Below are 25,549 nucleotides of genomic sequence, written 5' to 3'. Positions count from 1 at the left end.
AAAAAAAAAAAAAAGGCCGGACACGGTGGCTCACCTCTGTAATCCCAGGACTTTGGGAGGCCAAGGTGGGTGGATCACAAGGTCAGGAGATCGAGACCATCTTGGCCAACGTGATGAAACCCCGTCTCTACTAAAATACAAACAAACAAACAAAAACAAAACAAAACAAAAAACCATTAGCTGGGTGTGGTGGCATGTGCCTGTAATCTTAGCTACTTGGGAGGCTGAGGCAGGCGAATCGCTTGAACCCAGGAGGCGGAGGTTGCAATGAGCTGAGATCGCACCTTTGTACTCCAGCCTGGTGACAGAGCAAGACTCAGTCTCAAAAAAACAAAACAAAACAAACAAACAAAAAACAAAAAAAGAAAAAAAAAGAAAGAAAATAAATGAACTTCTTTCTCCATTAGCTTGTCATTGCCATTTTCAAATGGCTTGCCCATAAATTCCAATATTTTTCTCAAAATAAAGTGGTAAAATCTTCAGTCTTTTATTTTCTTACCCACTTCCTTTGTGTTCCAGAATAGCCAAGTAGATTACCTTCATCTTCATCAAGTAAAAAGGTACATTGAGGCCTAGGTGCTAAATGATTTCCTTAATGTCACGTAATTTATCAGTATTGACCCATCCACTACATCTGATGATGCAACAAGTATTTAGTGATTGCCACCTTGGTGCCAGGCTCTGTTTTAGCTGCGGGGAATATAAGATAGGTAAGGTCTCTGTTTTAATGGAGCTCATGTTTTAGATGGGGGAAATAGAGAATAAACAATAAATTAAAAAATTAATATCAAATACTGACAAATACTATGATAAAAATAAAGGAAAAAAAGAAAAAGAGAGTATTAAACCCTCATCCTAACCCCAACCTAGGAACACCTACTTTAGTATGGTCAGGGAGGCCTCTAATGGTGATAAGTAAGCTGAGATCTGAATTCTGAATGCTCAGAAACATCTGGGGAAGATCATTCTAGGCAGACGGGCAGCATGAAAAAGGTGGAGTTTTTTGGTTTGTTTTTGTTGTTTTTTGAGATGGAGTCTTGCTCTGTCTCCAGGCTGGAGGGCAGTGGCGCGATCTCCGCTCACTGCAACCTCCGCCTCCTGGGTTCAGGCAATTCTCCTGCCTCAGCCTCCTTAGTAGCTGGGACTACTAAGTCCATGGTGCTTGCCACCATGCCCAGCTTTTGTATTTTTTAGTAGACATGGGGTTTCACCATGTTGGCCAAGATGGTCTCGATCTCTTGACCTTGTGATTCTCCCACCTTGGCCTCCCAAAGTGCTGGGATTACAGGTGTGAGCCACTATGCCCAGCCCTGAAAAAGGTTTTAAGGTGGGAGCAGACTTAGTGTGTGTGTTAGAGGAACAGCAAAGAGGCCAGGGTGGCTGGGATATAATGGGTGAAGTGGAGAGTGGTGGGCAATGAGTTTGAACCCATAGGAGAGAGCCAGTTCATATTAGCAGCCTGTAGGCCATGGCAAGGAGGATGGATTTTCTTCTGAATTTTTTTTTCAGTGAGGATAAATACTGTGACATGACATGATTTATTACTTTGACAATTCATTCCGGTGGCAGTGTGGGGAATGGATGACCTGGGGACAAAAGTGGAAGCAGGAAGCTCAGTAAGGACCATCAAATGGTACATGTGGGAGATGGCAGGGTCTTGGGCTAGGATGATATCAGTGGAGGTAGGGAGAAATGGATAGATTGCGTATGTTTTTTGAAGTGAGACAACAGGACTTGGGGACGTAACAGATGTGGAGAGTAAAGCAAATAGAGTCAAAGATGATGCTTTTGCTTGAGCAAACGAAATGATGGTGTCATTTACTGAGAGAAGACAGCACGGGTGATAAAGGAAAGGAATAAAGAATTCTATATTTGACATACTAATTTTGAGATGCCATGAGATGTCTGGCCAAGTGGAGATGTCAAGTAGGAAGGGATTAGATCTACAAGTTTGAAAGGCTACATTTGGAGCTGCAATATACCTTTGGGAGTTATCAGTGTGAGGATGGCATTTAAAACTTTGGAAGTAGGTAATGCCACCAAGGAAGAGTGCTATGGAGAAGGGGTGGCCATACCTCCCAAGCCTTCATTCTTAATTCTCACATCAACTGATGGACATAGTCATAGATCACAGGATAAGTTCACTCCTTCTGTTCCATTAAATGCAGCAAACATTGTCTTTTCTGTATGAAAGGTGCCCTAAGATACAGAAGCTACAAAAATAGGTGCTAATATATTATGCCATCTGTCAAGTTGCTAAAACATTGGTAAGGAGAGAAAATTCTAATGGAAAAGGTAGAATACGTTAACGTATTTGCAAGGGAGTGGGGGAGGATCTTCAAAAGATAAATTTGGTAAGATAGGATCAGAACAGATCTTGGAGCGTCAAAGAATTAGATTTTTCCTGCTTACAGCACAGGGCACCATTGAAGATTTCTGATTTCCATGATCCCATTAACACTTTTCCTTCTGCATCCATGAATAATTCATCCTTCCATGTGTAGCTCAAATCTCACCTAGTCCATAAAGCATTGCCTATTCTCTGCTCACATAGTCTTTTCATCTTTAAGTCCTCCTGTACTTATTATCTAGTGCTAATCCATTTAGCACTTGATACACTGACTCTTTCAGATGGTTTATGACAGGAACATCTTATTTTCTCAACGGGTCTGTAAATTCCTTCTAGGCAGGATCTGACTTAAATCCATAGCTCGGGCTCATGGCTAGGAACACAAGCCCTCAAATAATCCCTGTTGCGATAAGTATTGCCTCTTCAGGGAATTCTTTTCTGACCTAGATGAAGCTCTTTTGTTCTAGGCGTCTACAAATAATTTCCTTTAGCACACTGCTCAGTTTTAAACTATACACTCCATATGTCACTATGTGAATTGGATCTGCTTTCCCATAGGATGTAAGTCCCCAAAGAGCAGAGATCATGTTTAGTTTTGCTTGCGGTTAGTGTTCCCAGTTTGGGTGCAACAAACATCTGCTAAAAATTAAATGAATACGCGTGAGCTTAGGTGTTCAAAGGATGAAAGGGCTTTAGAAGAGTGATCTCAGGAATGGTCCAATTGTCTGCTTACAGTTTCTGAAAGACTGAAATCCACAATGAAAAACTGCTACATGAGTGGGAGTGTCTTCTGATGAACTCCCTTCTGTTTACGGACAAACTATTTCCCAGAGGGTGGCCTTCTATCTGAATGAGGCCCCTTAAAGGCTGATTTATCATCATTTAGGACACTTGAGTCCTCCCTACGGCATAGCTGAGTTGGAGGCAAAGCAGAGTGTTCCCAACTGTCAGGAAGAATAAGCATGCTGGCAGCAGCCTCAGATCCTCTAGGCAGATGGAATGACATATGTGTATTTACATATATATATTTCCTAATCAATAGGTTCCAGCAAAAACATGAAAACTCAAGAAAATGATTGGAATTTAAGGGACTCTGAAGGAGTTTAATTCCTTAAAGAAAATTAGGGCCAGGTGCAGTGGCTCATGCCTATAATCTCAGCACTTAGGGAGGCCGAGGCGGGTGGATCACTTGAGGTCTGGAGTTCGAGACCAGCCTGTCTCTGCTAAAAATACAAAAATTAGCTGGGCGTGGTGGTATGCACCTGTAGTCCCAGCCACCCAGGAGGCTGAGGCAGGAGGATCGTTTGAACTGGGGAGGTCAAGGTTGCAATGAGCCAAGATCGCGCCATTGCACTCCAGTCTGGGCGACAGAGCAAGACTCCATCTCAAAAAAAAAAAAAAAAAAAAAAAAAAAAGGAAATCAGCACGATTTTTTTTTTTTAAGCTGCTGATGACTTTAGGAATAAAAACTAAGAGTATGCTTGAATGATCAAACTTTCCCCACCAAATATGTAAATCTTCTTTTCCAAATTAGGTACTTCTAGCATTTCTTCTAAGAAATGCATTTCCCGGGCCAGCATTTCTAACTTCTAACTGTATTTTTGAAATCTTCTAACTGTATTTTTGCCCCCCTGCCTGCTTCTGTGACTGTCTCCCTTCACTAGACACACAGGCCTACTTCTTCTGTTTCTCCAACAGGCCGACCTTGCCATTGCTCTTTCCTCTGCCTGGAGTACCCCTCCTAACTTTTGAATGTCTTGGTCCTCATAATTTGGGTCTCAGCACAATGCCCTTTTTGAAGGTGGTTTTCTGACCCCAGTGAATAGATATACACTGCCAGTCACTCTCTGTCACTGTGGAGTCCCTGGCTCATGGAAGAACACTTGGCATATAGCAGGTGGTCAGTAAATACCTGTTAATGAATAAATAGGTTAAGAAGAGCCAATTATGCCCCAGCAGAATCTGATACCCTGTCTGCCGTTTGAGCTACGTGTACTGGAGACAACAGAAATGATGACTTGAAGATTTAGCTTAGCACTTATTGCTTCTGATTCTTGTTTTGTGCATGCATGTGATCATCTTCAAGGAACATGGTTTGCAGTTTTATCCACCACAGAACCACATTTTGCTCCTGTCATTCATGTGAAGCTGACCTTGTCACATGCTGCTTGTTGCCCACAACCTCCCTTTTTCCTCCTTTCTTAATTACAGAAGCCCAAACTTTGTGACAATGTGTCCAGTTAAAAATAAACACACTCCTCTCCGCAGGCTTTCTTACAGTACAGCAGGTAGCCACATCTCCTAGTTCTGGCTGCTGCACAGCAGAAGTTGGGTGAGGCTTCGGGAAAGCTATCACTTTCTCGATAAAAAGGTACAAACTCAGCTGCTGTGTCCTGTGTCCTTTGTCCTTTGACCTTCTACCCTTCTCCCTGTCTGGAATGTAGACGCGATGCTGAAGGTAAAAGAGTCATCCTATGTAGCAGGTGCTGTCAGTGCTCTGCCCATCATTTGTTGACACTCACCATTCTATTTACCACAGGCTTCCTGTTGAAAACTCCTGTTCTCTACCCGAGGGTTTTTGCTAGCTGCAGAATCATGCTGAGCCTGTAGATTGCAGCCTGAAAGTGCCGGGGGTTAGTGACCCTGGGAGCGGCCTTTAACTAATGACAGATGGTAGCTGGTGGATAAATATCCCAGCTCTTTGGCCTTGGGGTGGGATAACTCTGAGGCATGAGCTACATACACCTGGGGCAGAAAGAGCTCCCTGAGGTCCCCAGTGGGACTGAACACTAGTTGCCCACAGCAGTAACCCACTCATTAACACACCCTGTGTGCGCTTTCTTCCTTTGCCTGTCTCACTTCCCTATTTCCCTACCTTCCTGGGATCACTTCCCAAATAAACTACCTGCATGTGAATCCTTTTCTCAGGAACTCCTTCTGGGGGAACCCAAACTAAGACATCTTGTGACCTTGAGGATGAAAGCCACATGCTAAGGACAGAGAGTGGTCTAGAAAGAGCCGAGTCCCTCATGCCAGTTCTTACACCCCTGCACCAGCCTTGGACTGCCTATCTCTGGATTTGAGAAAAATAAATCTCTTAGCTATTACGATAAGCCACCACAATCAGGTTTCTATGGCATGCAGCCAAATGCAATTCTGAGAGGTGTGGAGGAATTTTTAGTTGACTACAAATGCAAATATAGTCATCAGTGGGACAAGGCAAGGCTACTAACAAAGCTGACACCAGCTGCATAACTAGCCCATTACAGTGTGGTAGATCAGAGCTAACACAGTGTTTGCTTACCGGTTGCTATATTTAATCCTTGTGTTAATTCTGTGAGGTAGACATTATCAATTCCATTTTACTGAAGCCGAGAAAGGCTGAAGCCCTTGTCCATGGTTACAAGGCTAGGGGTGAAATCAGGATTTAAAGTCCAGCAATCTTTTGCCATAGGGAGATAAAGGCTAGATTTTCATTCTAAGGAGTCTGTGGCATTTAAGTAATGAGTCTCACCTCCCATCTGTTGCCTTTGCGTTCTCCTAACCTTGTGCTTTTCCATGCCTGTTAACCATCACCACTCTTCATCCTGATGGGACTGCTGACTTTTGCTTCTACCAGAGCTAACCCTCCTGCCCGCCAAATCTCACCATAAACTACACACTATAATCACAAGCTCTTTTAAAATGTACCAAATCCTCTTATCTTTTTTTCTCAAGCTCTTGCCTCTGCCAAGAATGCTTTACTTCAGAAGAGTAAATTGCTGTATTTGGGCCTAGGGAGGATAGTCTGGTATCCACAGGCCCGTTGTGGGCAAGATACCCATCTCAGTGTAGTTCATAGCACTGAAAACATACACAGTGCTTAGGTGTAAATATTTGTAAGGTCAAAGTGGATTCCAGCCATACTGGCTCCTATGCTGCGGGCTGTGGCTCATGATTGCAAACTCAGCAGTTTGGGAAGTCCAGGCAAGAAGATTACTTGAGATCAGGAGATAGAAACCAGTCTGGGCAACATAACGAAACCCATCTCTACACACACACACACACACACACACACAAATTAGCCACGTGCGTTAGCGTGCACCTATAATCCTAGCTACTCAGGAGGCTGAGGCAGAATTGCTGAGCCCAGGTTGACACTGCAGTAAGCCATGATCATGCCATCGTACTCTGGCCTGGTTGACACAGTGAGACTACCCTCCCCCCCAAAAATTACCCATTTAAAATCATTAACATCAAATTTCATCAAACATACAAATTTCATCAAACATACAAATGAAACATACTCTCTAGGAAATTTCAAATAGACTATATACTCCATTGAACGTTTAATAAATTATATTCAAGTATGACTTTTTTTTAAAAAAGAGACAAAATTATAATGCAAGTATTTATTAAAATGCCGACAATTTAAACATCATCTGAATCATATGAAATACTTACTTTTGTGAAATGCATTAATGAAAATCTAGGAGTTTCTATGTAAGGCTGAGCATTTTCAACATTCCTGCCCTAGATGAGAAAAGAATGCATTCTCTTACTGGTACTCAGGAAGTATTTATGCAATACACTTGGGTTCTACTTGCTGGTGTGTGGAGACGAGGCTAGCACCCATGACTGGCTGGGCTCTAGAAAACAAGCATGCAGTGCTCCTGTGCCATCTGGGACCCAAGAGACAAAAGTCTATCTAGGGTGAAGCTACATGCAGAGGGTGAAGAGGACTATACCAACAGGCTCACGTGTCTGGAAGAGCAAAAGGAAAGCCGTGCACAGATATTGCTTTGACCTTAAGATATTTGTTAAGTGAGGCAAAAAAGAAGCCAGGAGTCTTCTCAAAACCGTTCCAGGTCAGCAATTTCCAAGATATTTCTATCAAGGTAATTGGTAGAAAATACAAATGCGTGCTGGCCCTTACTCAAGAATTAAACCATCATAACGTATACCTACACAATTTGGAGGACAGGCAGTTATCAAACAGCCTATAAACTCAAGTGGGGCATCAGCTCAATTGATACCTGTCTATCTGGCTTCAGCTGGTAAGGAATCATAAAGATGTTCAAATGTTGATTTTTGGTGAATGTATTTCACAAAGCTACCATTTCATAAGGACAATAATGTTCACTATATTACAATACATGACAAAATTTACAAATGAGATGACAGAGTTATTTTAAATACATTTTGTAAAGGCATTTTCCACTAACTATAAAATCCAGTGAGACAAAAAGATAATTACACTATAGTTACCATCAAGACTTTTAGACTGTAGTTGAAGTTCAAAAGGTTAAGGATTTTACAAAAAGATAACATGAGGCTTAATTATATGTGAAGAGTATTTGATTAGATACAGAAAATATTAGTAAGTGTGGTTTTCTTCCTCTTGAAAACTAGCTTTATGAAGTAATAACAACTCCAATTAAATTTTGACCTACTTTAATTCCTCATCAATGGCACCATAAGCTGGTACACTCAAGGTAAACCAGTTACTTTGGCCACCAAATTAGGCCACCTCTATGTTTCTAAAATAACCAGGATACAATGGCGTAGCCTGCATTTAGTTACTATACAGTATTATGCAAACTTACAGATTTTAAAAACATTTCCTCTATTTTTCCAAAGTTCTGTTTCTTAGGACTTTGATTTTAAACATGTCTACCTTAAGGTTCCAAATAATAATGTCTCCTATGAGAACACGTGGGGTAAAACCATTCTCTAATCTGACAAGCTATATTCTAAGAGATTACTGCAAACCTGCTCTGTTAGGACAGGGTTGAAAGTACTATCTGAAATCTGAGGGATGTTTAGAAGACTGACCCCAGACAAGGGATTTAAAATTTCTTTTGGCCAGGCACAGTGGCTCATGCCTGTAATCTCAACACTTTGGGAGGTGAGGCAGGAGGATCATTTGAAGCCACAAGTTCAAGGTCAGCATGGGCAACAAAGTGAGACCCCCATCTCTACAAAAAAATAACAAAAATTAGCCAGAAAAGGTGATACACACCTGTAGTCCTCGCTGCTTGGGAGCCTGAAGCAGGAGGATCGCTTGACCCCAGGAGTTGGAGGCTGCAGTGAGCTATGATCTTGCCACTGCACTCCAGTCTGGGTGGACAGAAAAAAAATTTAATTTTTCAAGAGAAGCATTGTGGGAAGGGAAAAATGTGTTCCATAATCTAGGATATGTTCAAGAGCCTTTGCTCTCATAGCCAAATATATAAAAACAATTTTCCTTAAAGAAATACCAGTCTATGAGCCAAGGCAAGCTTTGGCTAAATGATTGGTTAGCTTTTATTTGGCTCTAGAGGTTCCCATGGAAACAGCCTGAGAGACAGAAAAGGCAGCATTATCATCTTTATCCATGATGCCATCTGATAAAACTGCACATTGATTCATTCATGTTATTCAGAGCAGATGTGTTACTTCTGATAAGCCTGGACAAACGGAGGCATGAGTTTTATCTGGTCACACTTTGAATTTCCTGTCTTCCTCTGTTTGAAACCTTAAATTAAAATCCTGATAAAAGCTCCTCTGAACATTTCCCTCAGGAGCCTGTAGCTGAAGTAATGCTTCAATAATCAGAAGTCAAATGAAGAAACGTGAAGCTCCAAATGGGGCTCCAATGCCAAGTTCTTAAAATTATATGGCACCATGCTTCCTGTAGCTGAAGAAATTGTTCTGAAGAGTATTTACAATTCCATTATATCAGATCTCAGCCAGGCAAGAAGTATCATCTTAAGTGTTTATTATATACAGTTGAACCAGGTGGCATCATCCATCATTTTTCTTCCTCTTGATGTCTAGATCAGTTGTGTGTGTATTTTAATATAGTAACACACCCTCACAATTATCCAATCTTATTTCAGGTTAGTGCTTCTCGGAAAGGCTACAAAAGCAGCCATAGCTCAGAATTATGTATCTGAAGTAAATAAAAATAAAAACCTCAACAACAAAATATTAACCAAACAAATGCAACAAAGAGGCATGCAACCTATAGCACCATACTTAAGACCACAGAGGCAGGAGGGTTGACAGAGGTCTTAGGAGGAATCCAGTTCTGGGTTTTCTCCTAGGATGAGATCCCAAATATAGAACCTATTTGTAGAGTCCAAAACTTTTAAAAAGGGAAAGCCTGAGAAATTCTATTAAAAGAAATATCAAAATCCATGAGTTTCCAGAAGACAGATGATTTGACACTGTTCTTATTCTAAAAGCATCAAAGACGTTATTCCTTAGAAATAAACTGCTCACCTTGGAAGATCAGTTGGGAAATCCCTGCCAACCTCAATGAACTAAAATGATGTCTCAGTAAGTTAAAAAGATGATACACCCCCAACAAGGGCCAATTTACTCATGGAAAGTAGTTTACAAATGAGCAGTTAGCTCCCTGACATCTGTATAACCATACAGACATGTGCTACATTGAACAGATTCACCCTTGCACATATCATCATACGCTCCACATGGCAAAACATCTGAAAAACACCCAGATGTTTATCAAAAACCTCTGTGCATTATGACATTGGTGTGGAAATTTAGATCTCAGCTTAATCCTTTCCAAAAGAAGGGAGTAAAAGCCCAGGGAAAGGTTTACTTAGAGATGAGTGAAGATTCTGGTAATTTAAAGGTGATGGGTTAAGAAGCTATAGAGCTAGAAACAACCTCAGATCTCACCTAATCCCTCATCTTATTGATAGAAAAACTGAAGTCCCAAGGTAAGTATCAGATCCAACCAATGGAAGAACTGTGATCAGAAGAGAAACCATGGGACTCTTAGTTCAGTGCTTTTCCCATCATATTTATCTGGGGCTTCTTTAAATCTTAGCATGCACAATTTAATCAAGCTCTAAGGAAAATGACTGAAAAGTATCAGATAGGAAAAACGCTGCCTTCTAATGAAGACTTTGGCAATTCACGTTCTGAAGTGCTTAATATTAACAAAGGGAAACCCCCAAAACTTTTGGCAAAATGTTACTTCTTCTGAGAAACAGGTTCCTTTTCTGAGAGCTGATTTTGTAGGTACTGGGTTACAGCACTGTAGGTTATAGCTGACAGTTTTCATATGCCCCATCTTTGTAGTTAGAGTTAGGTTCTGCAGATCCCATATCATCAGGCGGACTGAAATGACTGCTGCCTTGAGACTCTGTATCAATACTTTTGGTTTCTGATTGAAGGTGGACAGAAACCTGAACTGCTATTTCCTGGCCTTGTTCATTCAGAGAGCCATCATCTGAATCTCCTCCTGGTGAATTACTCCGTCCCATCTCTGGGTTAATGACATAGATGCCACCTTGAGCATTCAGGGCAGGTCTCTCTTTAATTCTTTCACCCAGGTCATCAGGGTCATCCACTCGCACAGCCTCAAACATCTCCTCAACAAAGGCTCGACAGTTTAGAATAAGAGGTGGAAGAGGGACACTTCTTGCCAGTTCTTCAATATAACGAGCAAACTCCATGGTCTTAAATTGTGTGACTTTGGCAAGCTCCAGAGTTTTGGCTGAGGTAATGATGGGGATACGTTTTGCAATCTCAAAGGCCTTCTGAAGTTTCTCAGCCCCTTCAGTTCTAAAGAACTCATTGATGGCCTTCTCAGTCTTGCGAAGATGGCTGCTCATCATGCACAGCCGTGTGACATTCAAGATGAGTGTGATTGTAAAGGCAATCAAGCAAACAATCATGTAATAGACACTCATGTCTCCCGAGGTGAAGATAACACGTAGGGTGACAGAGTAGGAGGCACGAATTGGAGAGGTGACAAAACAGGTATAGAGCCCACGGTCATCAAAAGCTACATTGGTGATGTTTAGGAAGTTATCAGAAACCAACCACTTTCCACCTGATAATCGAACAGAAATGAAAAAAAAAATTATAGCAGAAAGAAGATTACTAAATATGGCCGCTGCCTTATCAATATTCCTCCACTTCATCAAAGTACTTTAACTCAACTGATTTGTTAGATTCCACCGTCTGTTTAAATCATGTAAAAAAAAGGGCAGATTGTGATGTCCAGAATCAGAATTTAATTAGCTTGGATCTTAAAAGGAAATCAAGATCTTCCTTCATGACACTAATAATTAACATGGCTTCCTTTTCACTGTTAGACTTCAAAAGCCTTTCTGTGAAACAGGTATGTCTACAAAATGCTAAATGACTAATCATAAAAAAAGCTTATAGTTTATACACATCTGTGTGTCTACATCACATTGCAACCAATACATTTTCATATATTATAAGGGTATGTCTCAGAAATATAAAACAATGATTTAAAATAATGATATTTTAAATTTTTATGAGTAATTTTTATTTTCTTCTGTGTTTGCTCACTTTCCATAGTGAACTTATATAACAAGAAGAAATTATTAAAAAAAAAAAAACCCTAGCAATTTAATGCCTTTGTTCAATTAACTGCCCAATCTGGTATGCCTTGCACATATCAATTTTTTTTTGTTGTTAAGAAACGTTTGTTGATGGTGATATCTTGATTTTCTGGCAAGAGTAACTGAAGCACAGGCCAAAAAATACATCTCACATCACGGTAAATGAAAAGCTTGGCAAAAAGAATAAAGTTATCCTTAAGATGCCTATGCTTCCTTCTATTTTCAACCTAAAACATACTGCCTCTCTTACACATGTGAAGGTATTTTCATTCAGGGAACATGTATATACAAATACACAAGCGTAAGAAAAGCAAAGCATATTGATTACCCATCTTGATTCAACATCCTTCAATAACTTGGCTCTGCTTGCATAATTCCTACTTTTGTGATACATTCCCAAAGCACTCTGTGTTTTAACTATGAAAGCCATTCAAAGATGGAATGCATGGGCTAACCTGCAGTGTGGGGATGCATTCCAATGACTAGAGGTAGTGTCCCAGGGGAGGTTAGCGGACTGCTTGTTAAGCACTGACTTGAGTGCCCAATCTTCAAAATCTCTTTCATCCCCAAGATTCTATGGTTCTGGATTATTTTAGTGGCACATAAATTAGTAAGCACTCTGGATTTTGTACATTTTCATCATCATCCAAACTTACCTCAATCCTACAGCTATTAATATTTTTAAGAGCCATCACTTCACTAATACAAGAAGAGGAAAACATGTAGTTATGAATATAGCCATTTTCCACAAGCTTCTATGAACTTGGAGCTATGGAAACGACACCATTTGAATCCAAGGTATGATGAACTACAAAGACTCCATTCATCAACCATTGCACTACAACCACAATCTAAACTCTCTAGTTCACTTGCTGATAATAGCTCAAGATTTATGAACCTTATACTAGACTGACATGCTCTTTAAACTCCTCTCACTTGAGATTCATAAAATTTAATACAATTTTCCAGAGCTGCTGCTGAAAGCATCAATGATAGATGTTAGCGGTTTTCAAAGTAAAGGCAAAATAGAAAAATAAAACTGCCATTCCACTCGGCTGGTCTTGTCTTAACCTAAGGCTTTGTTTATGCAGTCAGTCTACAGTGATGACACTGAATGAATAATTCAAATCTCAGAGGTGTCTGGTCAGGATATCACAGAGCCCAGAGAAGACAGGAGTCTGGTTCAGTGGGTCCAAATATGGAATCCCAAATCATGTTCAAAGTACACATTCCAGGTATCACTCTAGATATTCTAATTCAATAGTTATGTATTTTAAACATGCTGATTAAAAATACTCTAACAATTCACACTCTTCAATTCCTTGGTGACTAGTCACTCACTCTATAGATGAAAATATTTACTGCATATGTCTGAAGGAAGTATCACCTGTCTCCTTTTGTATTTTCCAGCCTAATATGAATAATCAATATCCTTTTATATTTCAAAAGGCTACACTATCTTCCTAACAAAAACATTTCTTAAAGTGTAGCTTGTGGGGATCTTAGAATTTAATCTTCATCCCTTTGGCTTTTTATGGTGATTTCTTTTTGAGATCCATTATAACTCAAGTACTCATCAAAAAGATCTTTAAAACAGAACACTGGTTAGGAGTAGTCTGGATTAAGATATATTCACAGATCCATGAATAGCAAAATTAAATAAAAATCTGTCAAAAAGTAGACCTTGAACACATTATCACTACGTTTATGTGATTTTTAAGACAGAAACATAAAAATGCAAAAAAAAATTTCTCTTTTCCAGTAAATTAAGGCATAGAATAGAAAAAAAATGAGCTGGAAGGGCTTACACGTTCCATAGTGCCCTTCTAATTCTCTGAGACCTGACGTCAAAGTTTTATACACAGATTGATACTCATTTTCAAAAATGTCCTGGATTTCCTCTAAAGTTTATAGTAACTCATTTCAGAGCAAAACTTTTTTATTTATAACAAATTTTCTTAAGTCTAGCCAAAACCCTTCTGGATGTATTCACAAAGGGCCACCACACTGCACTACAGTAGTCTAGGTGAAGGGTGCTCCTACAGTTGTGTTGTATACCCTCTGCACAGCTGTATGCAGCAGCCCTGATTTACTCTATCTTCAATGAAGAAGAAAACCAGCTGATCAGAAGCAGAGAAAATAGTTCATTGCCATCATGTGAACATCTTTTAAATTTACAATGATTCTTTTTTTTCTTCTTCTGGTTAAATAATTATAATTATTTTGCTTTTTCTGATAGGTGCAACACTCTAGACCTTTCAAATGTTTTAAACTATTCACCTTGGCACCTTATCTTTGAGACTTCTTGTTTAACTTGTTAAAAAATAAGAAGACAGAACAGGAAATGAGTAATCTTGATTAATTATACCCTGACCAGTTACCTCTGCCTCTGCCATCCAGTTGCTGTCCTTTTGAATTGTGCCAGTGGACATCTTCATAGTGACTGGCTGTGAGAAGACACTCAATTGAAACGCTAGTTCCCTCTTTGGCTATGATGACATCATCATCCGAGTGGGAACTTGCTGAGAGTTCAACGCTTGAGGGAAAGGATGCATTGTAAGAACTACGATTTGCTTCCAGTGAAACCATTTGGTTGAAGTCCACATCTTCCAAAACAAAAGCAGCTGGCACAATAATACTTGCCACTAAAGTGAATAAGCAACAATGTAGCTTCATGGGAAAATGGAAGAAAATCTTGTTTAGATTTGGAGAACTCAAAAACTTCTACACTACGACAGCACAGCGGGTAATTTATCGCTTGGTAGAGAAATTTTCCAAACAAATGGTAGATCCAGTTATATTTTCTAGTCTTCAAGATTAAAAGATGTGAGTGGAGAACAACCTAAAAGAAAGCCAGATACAAAGTTTAACCAACTGAGATTCATAATGGGGTGAAACTCTGTATGTTCCAGATATGAATAGATGTGAATTAGAATAATTGGTGCTGACATTGGAGAGTAATTAGATGGAATAGGACCTAAAAATCTCACACAGAGACAGCAGAAAAAGCAATGAATTGGGAAATAGCAGACCTAGATTTTGGTCCTAACTTTGCTACTAACTAGCTGTACGACCTTGGCAAGCAGCATTCTCTCTGGGCTTCTGTTTTCTCATCTGTCAAATAAGGGACTGGATGAGATAATCTCTAAGGACTCTTCCAGTTCTGAAATGCCATGATTCTATTTCATTCTGACAAATTTTATGCAACAGGGAGCCAATGAAGGCTAAAATATTTATCTTAATGATCTTTTATTTCAACCTGCACCATTACCATCTGTTGTTATATCAGTAATGTAAATCAACTGACATATCATAACCACAACCATGGAGCTCAAAATTTGAGTAATTCAAGTATAAAGATATGTTACATATAAATAATGCAGGGACACTTGAGGTGGGTTGTTTTAATACTGGAAAGAAAAATGCATTTACTCCATACACATAAATAGAATTATTGACTTCTAAAGCTATGGAACCTCCTTCATGGACAAGAATGTTAGACAACAGAATTTTCTTTTAATAGTTTCTCCAATACCAAGAGACAAAATACAGTGTATTTAATAGTTTGTAAAAATTTCTAGCTCAAACTCTGTAAACTAGCTAAGGGAGGAATTGACATCTTAAGTTTCTAGTTAGTAGAAATGCAAATATAAAACTACAGGGACAGATTGTTAGACAAATTTAAAAGAAGAACAAAGTATCATGAATAAAAGGCAAAATAACATCCTACTCCAAAAGTCTACGTATTTATGATCACCTTCCTGGTAATCTGATGCCCCCTTTAAGCCACCGACTCTCAAAGAAAAATTTCAACTTTTATTTCTATAAAATATGGGATGAAATGCCTAGCTTCATGTCTTATAAAGCCCCAATATAATTAGTTTTGGAAATGACATTTACTCTCCTTTATACTTATATGAAGGCTGCTTGATCACAGAACATAAAAAGCAATGAATCACTGTATTTTGCCATTAAACATTGCAAAGTCAAATTACAGTATGGTGCAAATGTCATTTAATTTTCATTAGCCCTTGAAAGGATGGTTGAATGGTGACAAATACGTTTCTAAATCTTTAAAATTTAAGGATGGAGTATATAGAGTAAAATAAAAAAACTTCAGACTTTGGCTATACATGACATACTAAATGTGTTTATTTCCATTTCCTTCTAAAGCTGCACTAAAAGGACACTAAAGGAAACAAAGACTTAGGCAGAGAGGGGATATTGGAAGTAATATAATCTAATTGATTCAGTGCATAGTGATTTGCTTCTTATGATATGCTACAAGTTAGCAGGAGAATCTAGCTTAGAATACGGTCTCTTTTATAGGAGAGGGTGATGGGTAGAAACAATGGAAATAACATTTATTGAATGACCGCCATAAGCCAACCACTGTGCTAGGGGCTTGACATGTAAGTCTCCAAGTTCTTTTTCACTACAAGATACACAGCAATTGGAGGACATAATTCTGTACTTTATTCTAGATCAGTGGTTCTCAATGGTGATAGGCTATGAGTATGCTGCAAAAATGCTCCAAACTTCCCCAGAACTTTGATTAGGAGTTCCTATGGCTTCATCCATGGCAGCATTTTCCAAACTTCATTCATTCCTTCTCCTGTCATTTTTGTTTTTGTTTCTACTATATCCATGAACCAAATTATCATCATTTCTGCTTTTCTTTTAAATCTACTCATTTTATTTTTACTTTCACATTTATTTAAAAAGGAAATTCCATATTGGTTCTGTGGACAAAAGTAACCGTACACATAAACATAATGAAAACAAAGAAGTGTTATTAGCTTCCAGAGATACTACTCCCTGCTTAAGGCTCTGAGCTGGAGGCTTGCTCTCTCTGTAGTAAAACCAAAACCAAAACCAAAACCAAAAACCACCCACAACTCCAGTTTATTTTAATGCCACTTCGTTTCTTATCCTGCCATCTCCTTCCTTTCTACTCTTCCTCACCACTGAGTTTTAGATTGGCGGGATACATTTTCATATATTCAACAGTATCTACTGAGCACCTACCATGTGCCTACCTACTGCCCCACAGACAGTCTCGTCCTCCATGAAGCTCAGTCTGGCAGACGATGGACACTAACTACATATATACAAAATATACTCAATGTTACCCAAGGGAAAATACAGATGCTACAGGAGGACCTGACCTGGGGAGTTAATCTCATCATGGAAAGCCTCTGAGAAAGTGAGGTGTACAGCACCTATTCTTCAGGTGCAGGACCTGAAGAATAAAGAGGAATAAAAATTGGAAGGAAAGCACTCAAGGTAGAGGGCCAAGGGACAGGGAAAAAGGAGAGGGGTCACTGGTCAGGAGTTGTTCACGAAAAAGAGCTAAAAAATTGTGGTAAAGAGACGCAGTGGCCAAAAATGCTGCGTCTGATTCCTGATTCTGGAGGGGAACTAACTGGGCCAATGGTGAAACTGGAGATGGACTCCGGAAGCTGCAGTGGCTGAAGTGAGTGAGGGAGATATTTGTCCATGATGAAGAGGTCAAAGAACTGAGAGGCTCAAACGTGGGCAGATCACCTGGGGGTATGGTCACATCCCCCCAGGATCAAAGTAGCTAGTGTAGAAGAAACTGGAAAGAAAGGAAATGGACTCGGTCATCCTGCTCTGATATTCAGGAACTTCAGCAGAATGAACAGCTGTCACAGGCGAGGGCTGCAGGGCAATCAGTGTCCTCACCAACACAAGGCTTGGCAAAGCATAACTGCCACATGGAATTCTGCCTTCCCACAAACTTCCTGAACCTCCTATCAAGGCCTTAGCTATTCCTCCTACATAAATTCAGAGTATAGCTGTATAAAGGATGGCTTCTCCTTCACCCCAGGGCCCTCCCCACCTACCCTACTCATCTGGTGCTGGTATATGCTGCTCTGCACTGCCAGGCAGTCTATCCCATCTCACCTACCCCTTAAGAACAAGGCCTATATTTTTTATTGCTATACGTCATAACTAGCACATGCTCAATAAATATTGATGGAGATTAGTTTAAATTTGATTCAGTATGTGACAGATCTTTATAAACTGAATAATGTTATGCAACAGGGATTATAATTGTTCAAACTGACATACAGTTACCTATTATAAATTCTCTGAAACAAAAACAGTCAATGCTAACAATCTTGAAAGACCTTAAAAGCACCTAATTAAAGGCATTCTTCTGACTCCCAATCTGATATCTTCATTTACCATCTTGTCCTAGAGAATAATGGTAGGAATAAAAGATCAGCACGTGCAGTTTCCAAACCAGGCTGAGTGTCACAATTGCCAGAAGAGCTTTTTAAAAACATGAATTCCCGGGTCCCACCCCAGAACGAGTAAGAAACTCTGCGTTTGTGCCTTGGAATTTATGACTTTTAATTGGCTCCTTGGGTGTTTTTGAGGTGTTGGATTCATGTACTGCATCTAAGGGCCACTAATACAGTTTCTCAATTTCCTCTACAACTGACCTGCAGAATGGTGCTTCAGGCTGTTTGAATATTTCCAATGAGAGATATAATCACTCACATTACATTCTAGATTTAGATTACTCTGGATCAGCATAATTGAAGGTCTCTAATAAAAGCTGCGTAGCAGAGAGGTTCAGAGTATAGGATTCAAATACTATCTCTGACTAACCAACCTTGCAACTTTTATAAATGACTTAATCTCCCTGCCACAGCCCCTCATCTTTAAAATAGGCAAAATATCAGAATCTATTCTCACAGGATTATTGCAAAGTCTGAATGAGGTAGTACATATAAAACACAGAGTCTGACAATGGTAATCACTGAATAAGCTCTATTATTATTGTTCATGGTTCTTTCAGATATTGTACTAAAATTTACATTTGACAGTTACATCATTATAAAACACTCAGAATACCATGCAACCATTTAAAAATCTTGGGGGTTGGGGGAAGGGGACACCATTATGCAATTTTAATCTTAAACTTAAAATTTCACATTTTTCTTTTTCTCAATGCAAATATTTTGCAATATTATGGAGCATACAGGCATTGTAAACTGAGCTTGGATACCAACCATGATATGACATTGTATGTGTCCTCAGTTTGTGGTAGAGAAGCTTTGTTGTGATCTACTTACCCCACGGCTCCCCTCTTTGAGCCCTATCCCTATCTTCTTGGGCCTAGGAGGAAGACAATCCATTGGCAAAGTAAGCTAATAGAATCTTTGTTCTTGGAACTTGGAATTGAGACCCTTGTGGGTCAGGGTCATTTGAGGAAAAGAAGGCATGTGGGGGCTGAGGCAGTCAGGTTTGGACCACATACAAGGAGAAGCTGTGAGAAAGGACAAGAGGGACAGGGAAGGGAGACAGTGGGAAGACAAGAAGAGAAGCAGGGGAAAGAGAGAGACTCAAACATGCTGCTTTGGTGCCTGATAGAATTCTACTTCCTGGCTCTCCCATGACTCTTAAAAAAGAAACACCTTTATTAAATTTTACTCAAAATTAAAACCACAAAAGTGAAGATGAATGTGCAAACAACGTAATAAATGGGGAAATGGTAAGGCAGGAGAAAAAAGATTAAGTTCACAAAAAGTGATTGACCTGTATCTGTGGCTGCCAGGCAATCTTCATCATAGATCTCTATTCTCTTCCTTACACAGTGGAGTGTGGCAAGCAAACTGCCCATGTGGCCAAGATTTGCGGTTCCTGTGTTGTACAGACACAGTCATTTGCCTCTACTAGAAGTTTACAGAAACCTACCAGACAGGATTTAGGAAAACACTATAAACTCCCTTAAACTGCTCTTAGGCCAAACATGGCAGAAGTAGCCTGGTACACTGATTTTGAGTCACAAGAGAAAGAGGTTGCACAATAGCCTTACACATCCAGTTAATACTGGGCACTTCACTCATACCATGTACATTCTGAACACAGAGGACTTCTGATTTGAGAGACTAACAGATATAACCCATTTGCAGGTAACAGGCTGTTCAGCAGCTCTGAGAGAAAACACTGGCAAAGATACGTGTCCAAGAAGGTGACAAAGCAGAAAAAACAGCGAGGGAAGAACAAATCATCCTTGGTATCAGGGTACTATTATTTCCTCACACTAAGTCTCCTTTTTGCTAAGTCAGCTTGAATGGGTTTCTGCTTCCTGCAACACAAACTGCATTGACTATGACCATTCTGCTCATTCTAGACTAATGACTTTAAAACAACAGTTCAACTAGGTCAAGGACCCATCATGGAAGATGAAGTAGAGTAGGTGGTGCAAGAGTTGCTAAGGAGAATTAGGACACTGTCCTAGACCCTCAAGAATTTACAAACCAGCTTGAAAGACAGCACAGAAACAACTAACTATATCTAAGACGATGTGACTGAAATGTAATTATGCTGTGAATGCAACAGAGAAAAGACAAATTTTAAGTTTTAGGAATGCAATTCACTTACATATTTGGGACTTCCTATAATAACATTAGGCCTGCATGCTTTGAACATATGATACTTTATACTACAGTTATTTTACTTTCATTTCCAATCCTTTAATTTTTCCTCATATATAGATCCCCAGATGTAGAATTGTTCACCAAATCAGTTAAGTGGGCTGAGGTCATTAAGGCAGGTATATTAGATGCCACGGGAGACACAAGAGTACATGCATTTGTATTTGGAAAAAAAAAAATTGATATATATATCATGCCTGCTATTTTTAATGCAGCAGCTGACATCTGAAATCCAAGAATAGATTTCAAAAAGGAAAACCAAAGTGTCACCTTCTTGTTATCAGTTAAAAAGGGCTATACGATGTTTGTGGATGAAGTTACTTGGTAAAATTTTTTATTACCTTTCTTTCCTTTTTTTTTTTTGAGACGGAGTTTCGGTCTTGTTGCCCAGGCTGGAGTGCAACGGTGAGATCTCGGCTCACTGCAACCTCTGCCTCCTGGGTTCAAGCGATTCTCCTGCCTCAGCCTCCTGAGTAGCTAGGATTACAGGCATGCATCACCATGCTTGGCTAATTTTTTGTATTTTTAGTAGAGACGGGGTTTCTCCATGTTGGTCAGGCTGGTCTTGAACTCCCAACCTCAGGTGATCTGCCTGCCTCGGCCTCCCAAAGTGCTGGGATTACAGGCGTGAGCCACCACACCCAGCCTATATTACCTTTCTTCAGCATTAATAAATAAAAATGTAATAGATAAGTGTAAGACTCAAGTTTGATCCAACTCCTTTTTCATCTTTTAGGTATACAGAATGTAAGCTTTGCTAGGATCATAAAGAATTAGAAATGTAGATGGTTTTACCCCAGAAAACCATGTAGAATATCGACTATATTATTTTAGAAAGAGAAAGAGAAGAGCCTATAGCTGTCGCCCCTAACAGATTGTCTTGTTGCTGTTCCTGCCAACTTCTGAGGGAAGAAATATTTCCATTCTGTTCCAATTTTCAACATAAATAAGGAAGTAATATGGCTGATTTCCGCTCTGGTGACTCAATATTAAGTTGGCTGAGGAAACTGATGTTTGCAGAAATAGTTCTGAGAAAATGCAAAGCAGGGAAACACATTGATGCCCAGGTGGTATTTTTTTTTTAACCTCCAATTATACTGGGATATTAGTACTTCATTGTCTATGATCAAATGTGTTCTAGGCTGCATTTACAGCTCATCCACTCTTTGCCTGCACTGTCACACTTGGAAAATGGACCAGTTCCTACACCAGGCACACAAATTGACAAAGCAGCATTCTGAATTGGCAAAGAGGAGAAAACACAAATGAAGAGCAGATTGTTAGCACTACCCTATCCTTTGCAAAGAACAAACACAAAGTTGTTCTGCCTAGATGCAAGCATTATTATAGGGATCTGTAACATAACAAAGGTTAGTGATATTCAAACAGTAATCACTACTTTGAGGGCCACTTACTTAAAAGTTTCTAATTAAAATAGCCTTTATATTTCTAGTAGTATCTTGGAGCCATCACATACCTCATAACTAGCATTTGGTCAGTCTGAGCTCAAACTTCAACATATCTTCTGGCACCCTGAGAAACATCTTCCGTATTTATCAGAGCTTTGCTTTAAACCCAGGATTATTTCAGTTATACCCATAACTTACATCCTTTTTGCCATAGGTATTTGCTGAATAGCTACAGGATGCAAATGACAAAAACATCAATGAAACACGCTTAGATTTATGAGCTTCCCAGGCCATTTTTCCCCCTCTATAGTCTGAAACATCTCTCACTATTTGAAACTCAGTCTAATTAAGACAAAACTCCTCTTACCCTCAGATCTACTTGTTCAGCTTATGAACAGCTTAGATAATAGCCAGACAATTCTTCCAGTTTTGCAGTATCAAAATTGTAAGACAATCATGGCTCAGTGGTTAGGAGAATGGGCTCTAGAGTTAAGGTGGCTGATCCTACCCCTGGGTGAAGCCATAGGCTTGCAAGGCCTTAGTTTTCACACTTATTAAATAAAATAATATTAACAGTAACTGTCTCATAAGGTAGTTGTGAGGATAAGATGAACTAATGTGGGTAAATTATAAATATATGCTATTGCTATTATTCCACCTCCTACATATTTTTCAGATAAGTCCTATTGTCCCTCTCCTACATCATACCCTTTTATCTCACCTGGGTATACCACACTATCCCTTTAATTTCAGAATGGATCTCCTTAACTCCATTCTTACCTCTATGATCCATCCAAACACTGTGGCACTCAGAATTGGTCCTAAACACAAATCTGAGCAATTCAGGATAATTTTACAATCTATTGGCGATTTGTCACTGCCCATGAGATAAGCTTAAAATTCCAATCTGGCATTATAATTCTCCAAGAATAGATTCAGGCAGCAGAACAGAAAGTCATGAGAAGCCCAGCAGTGCCTCTATGTACAATAACTGCTTGCAGGAGGAATGAATGGATTTAAACATTAAGTCTGGTCTTTAGTTGTACCTCTATCACAAATTAGCTATGATGTGCTCCAGTGGTCTTAGTTTCCTCACGTACAGGCTGATTATCATTATCATTCGTTTATTTGCTTAAATCCTATAATCTATCCAGCTTTCCTCCCATGGCTCAAAGCCTAAACTATGCTTGTTTTACTCTATTCTCTCTAAATAACTTTTCACCTTAAAGTTCTGGTTTTAGTTGTTCCTTTTGCTTAAAAATCTTTCTGCTCATGGCCGGGCAAGGTGGCTCACGCCTGTAATCCCAGCACTTTGGGAGGCCGAGGCAGGCAGATCACAAGGTCAGAAGATCGAGACCATCCTGGCTAACACGGTGAAACCCCGTCTCTACTAAAAATGCAAAAAATTAGCCGGGCGCGGTGGCGGGCGCCTGTAGTCCCAGCTACTTGGGAGGCTGAGGCAGGAGAATGGCGTGAACCCAGGAGGCGGAGCTTGCAGTGAGCCGAGATCATGCCACCACACTGCAGCCTGGGCGACTAACAACAACAACAACAACAACAAATCTTTCTGCCCCTTCCCATCAATATCTTTCTGGGGGAAACTGTACCCTCTCTATAATATTCAACTCTAATTTCATCTTATTCAGGAAGCCCTCTCACGCCCACCCTCTTGTCAGATGAGTTTTTTTCTTTTTTTCCTCTGTCAGTCCTGTAGCACATTGAGTACGCTATTGTAAGCCTTACCAGTTTTCCTCTTAGCAGTTAGTTATCCGTTCAAGACTGTAAGCTTATAATGACAGAGTCTAAAAACCTTCTGTCCTTAGCACAGGGCCACTGCCTGTGGCAAGTGCTCAAAATTTTGACTTCAGACATTCATCGACTTGGTAGTCTGAAAGGTGTCTGCTACAAACTTATTAACTTTCCAGAGCTTCAGACTCTGGAAACCATTGATGGAGAGAGATGAAGATAAGGAGACACCTATCTTGAGTTTTAGTAGGCAGAACACCGTAGAGAATCATTTGACTGGTTTTCTCACTCTGTAATTTTTAGACCATTTATATCAAATTAATCTGTGGTGCTTGTTAAAGATGCAGATTTCTTGACACCACAGACTTATTGAATTGGGATCCCTAGGGGATGCCTGGGCATCTGCATTTTTAATGTGCATAAAGGTTTATTGATTTACAAATCAAACTCATATTTCTTTTACTGGCATGACAATCACTGTAATTCAGTGTAATTCTTAAAGTGTGGTGCAGGAACTCCTGGGTGTCCCTGAGACTTTTTCAAAACAATTTACATAATATTAGGACATATTGCTTTTTCACTTACATTCTCATACAATATGGTGTAAGTTTCTAGAGGTTACATGATGATTGATATTGTTAAGAGAATGAAAGTAGAAGTTACGAAAATCTAGCTGTCTTTTATTCAGCCATACATTAAAGAGATTTGTAAAAATGTAAAACAATGCCATTCTCAATAGTTTTTTTATTTTGGAAAATATCCTTTATATTTTTGTTATATATTTATATATATATATAAAACATATATACACACATATGTATAACAATATATATTGTTATACATTTATGTTAACATGAGTTTATTTTAAAATGAATTTTTGAAAGCTGTTTTCTAAAATAGTAAATATTGATAGCTATTATATATAAACAAAAATCCTTTGAAGTTCTCAATAAATTTTAAAAGTATAAAGACATTCTAAGATCAAAAAGTTTAAGAACTGCTGCTATAATTATCAGCAGCATTTAGAAGATAAGTGGCTTCTCAAGATTCCATACTTTGGCCCCAAATTCTATCCATTTTCCATTACAAGAGAAAATCAGAGGAAATGATCCATTTTATATTTAAACAGGTTTTTTTGTTTTGGTTTTTGGACTTCTAACTAGCTTCCAGGTGACACAGATGAACCTAAATTTAGAGAACTACTGTCAAAAGCAAAGGAAAACATCTGAAGGGTTTTAGCAGTGACAATTACTCTTATCTGGGAATTAAGATGATAATTCCGAGGGCATTAAATGGAGTTGGAAAACATGAGTTCTTAAAAGGCTAAGTCCCTTCACCTCTCTGGGATTCAATTTTTCCTATCTGTACAATAAGATTGATTTTAATATCTTCCTAGCTCTGTCAGTCTGGATTTCAAGCATTTTCACTGCTCAAGGGCAACACAGGAGCTGCAGCTTTCTGATGAGGGCCCAGGAGTAATCTTAAAGTCATAAATCAGATCACGTCACTCATCTGCTTAGAAACCTTCGATGGTTTTCCACTGGGTTCCAAATAAAAATCAAACTCTTTATCCTTGGTCATCAGCCTTACAAGATTTGGGCTCAAGTCCCTGGCCTCATCTCTCTCCATTCTCATCTTGCTCCTTTTGCTCTAGCCAGTGACCTTTGTCTTTTCCTTGACTTTGCTAAGTTTGTTCCCACTATATGGCCTTTGCACGCGCTATTCTCTCTGCTCGGAATGCTCTATTCCAGATTTTCTTACGGCTTATTACTCTCCCAGTTCGTTCCATCACATTATCCAGTCTAAATTTCTTTACAGCACTTACTACCACCTTAGATAATCCTGTTTGTTGACTTGTTTATAATCTGCTTCTCGCACTGCTTGAGAGCAGGGCCCTTCCGTTCGTTGACTGATGTATCCCTGGAGCCCAGCGCAGTGCCTGGCAGGTATTTGGCTCTCAGTAAGTGTTCGATGACCGAAATCCCGTACCCAGGCCAGACTTTCAAAAGGATGGCAGACATTTTCACCTCCTGCACTCCTGACCCCAAGCCACAGGCTACAATCCACGCCTCGGCGCTCCTAGCAGCAACCTCGCAGCGACCCCAACCAAGCACCCACTTACCCGACCGCCGTCCAGCTCCTTCCGGCCCCAGCGGCAGCTTAACCCGGAAGTTTTCTCGGACAGCCCGGCCCGCCTCT

At 39.6% G+C, this 25,549-nt stretch overlaps 1 protein-coding gene across 3 annotated transcripts; it reads right to left on the bottom strand.

The window, feature by feature from the left end:
* Positions 1 to 6,654: 6,654 nt before the first annotated feature.
* On the bottom strand, positions 6,655 to 25,522 carry MFAP3 (microfibril associated protein 3). Of its 3 annotated transcripts, none has more exons than XM_009209448.2 (3): positions 25,473 to 25,522; positions 14,103 to 14,563; positions 6,655 to 11,180 (listed from the first exon to the last, which is right to left on the bottom strand). In XM_009209448.2, exons 2-3 carry the CDS (start codon positions 14,395 to 14,397, stop codon positions 10,387 to 10,389), a joined length of 1,089 nt encoding a protein of 362 aa, XP_009207712.1. In that variant the 5' UTR covers positions 14,398 to 14,563; positions 25,473 to 25,522; the 3' UTR covers positions 6,655 to 10,386. The 3 variants fall into 3 exon arrangements, with proteins under 3 accessions (XP_009207712.1, XP_017815553.1, XP_009207713.1); XM_017960064.2 differs by lacking the exon at positions 25,473 to 25,522 and adding an exon at positions 25,182 to 25,466; XM_009209449.4 differs by lacking the exon at positions 25,473 to 25,522 and adding an exon at positions 21,673 to 22,912.
* Between the last annotated feature and the right edge of the window lie 27 nt (positions 25,523 to 25,549).

The sequence above is a fragment of the Papio anubis genome, chromosome 5 (assembly GCF_008728515.1).
Source record: "Papio anubis isolate 15944 chromosome 5, Panubis1.0, whole genome shotgun sequence".
In the NCBI taxonomy this organism is placed as follows: domain Eukaryota; kingdom Metazoa; phylum Chordata; class Mammalia; order Primates; family Cercopithecidae; genus Papio; species Papio anubis.
Note: the sequence above shows the minus strand (reverse complement) of the source record. Positions and strands in the feature narration are given on the sequence as shown.

What these genes read in the sequence shown, in the direction of transcription:
- MFAP3 (XM_009209448.2), bottom strand. Translation starts at nt 14,397, where the DNA reads ATGAAGCTACATTGTTGCTTATTCACTTTAGTGGCAAGTATTATTGTG. An exon ending in ACTGGATGGCAGAGGCAGAG is followed by an intron (nt 11,181 to 14,102) that starts GTAACTGGTCAG and finishes TTCGATTATCAG; the next exon opens with GTGGAAAGTGGTTGGTTTCT.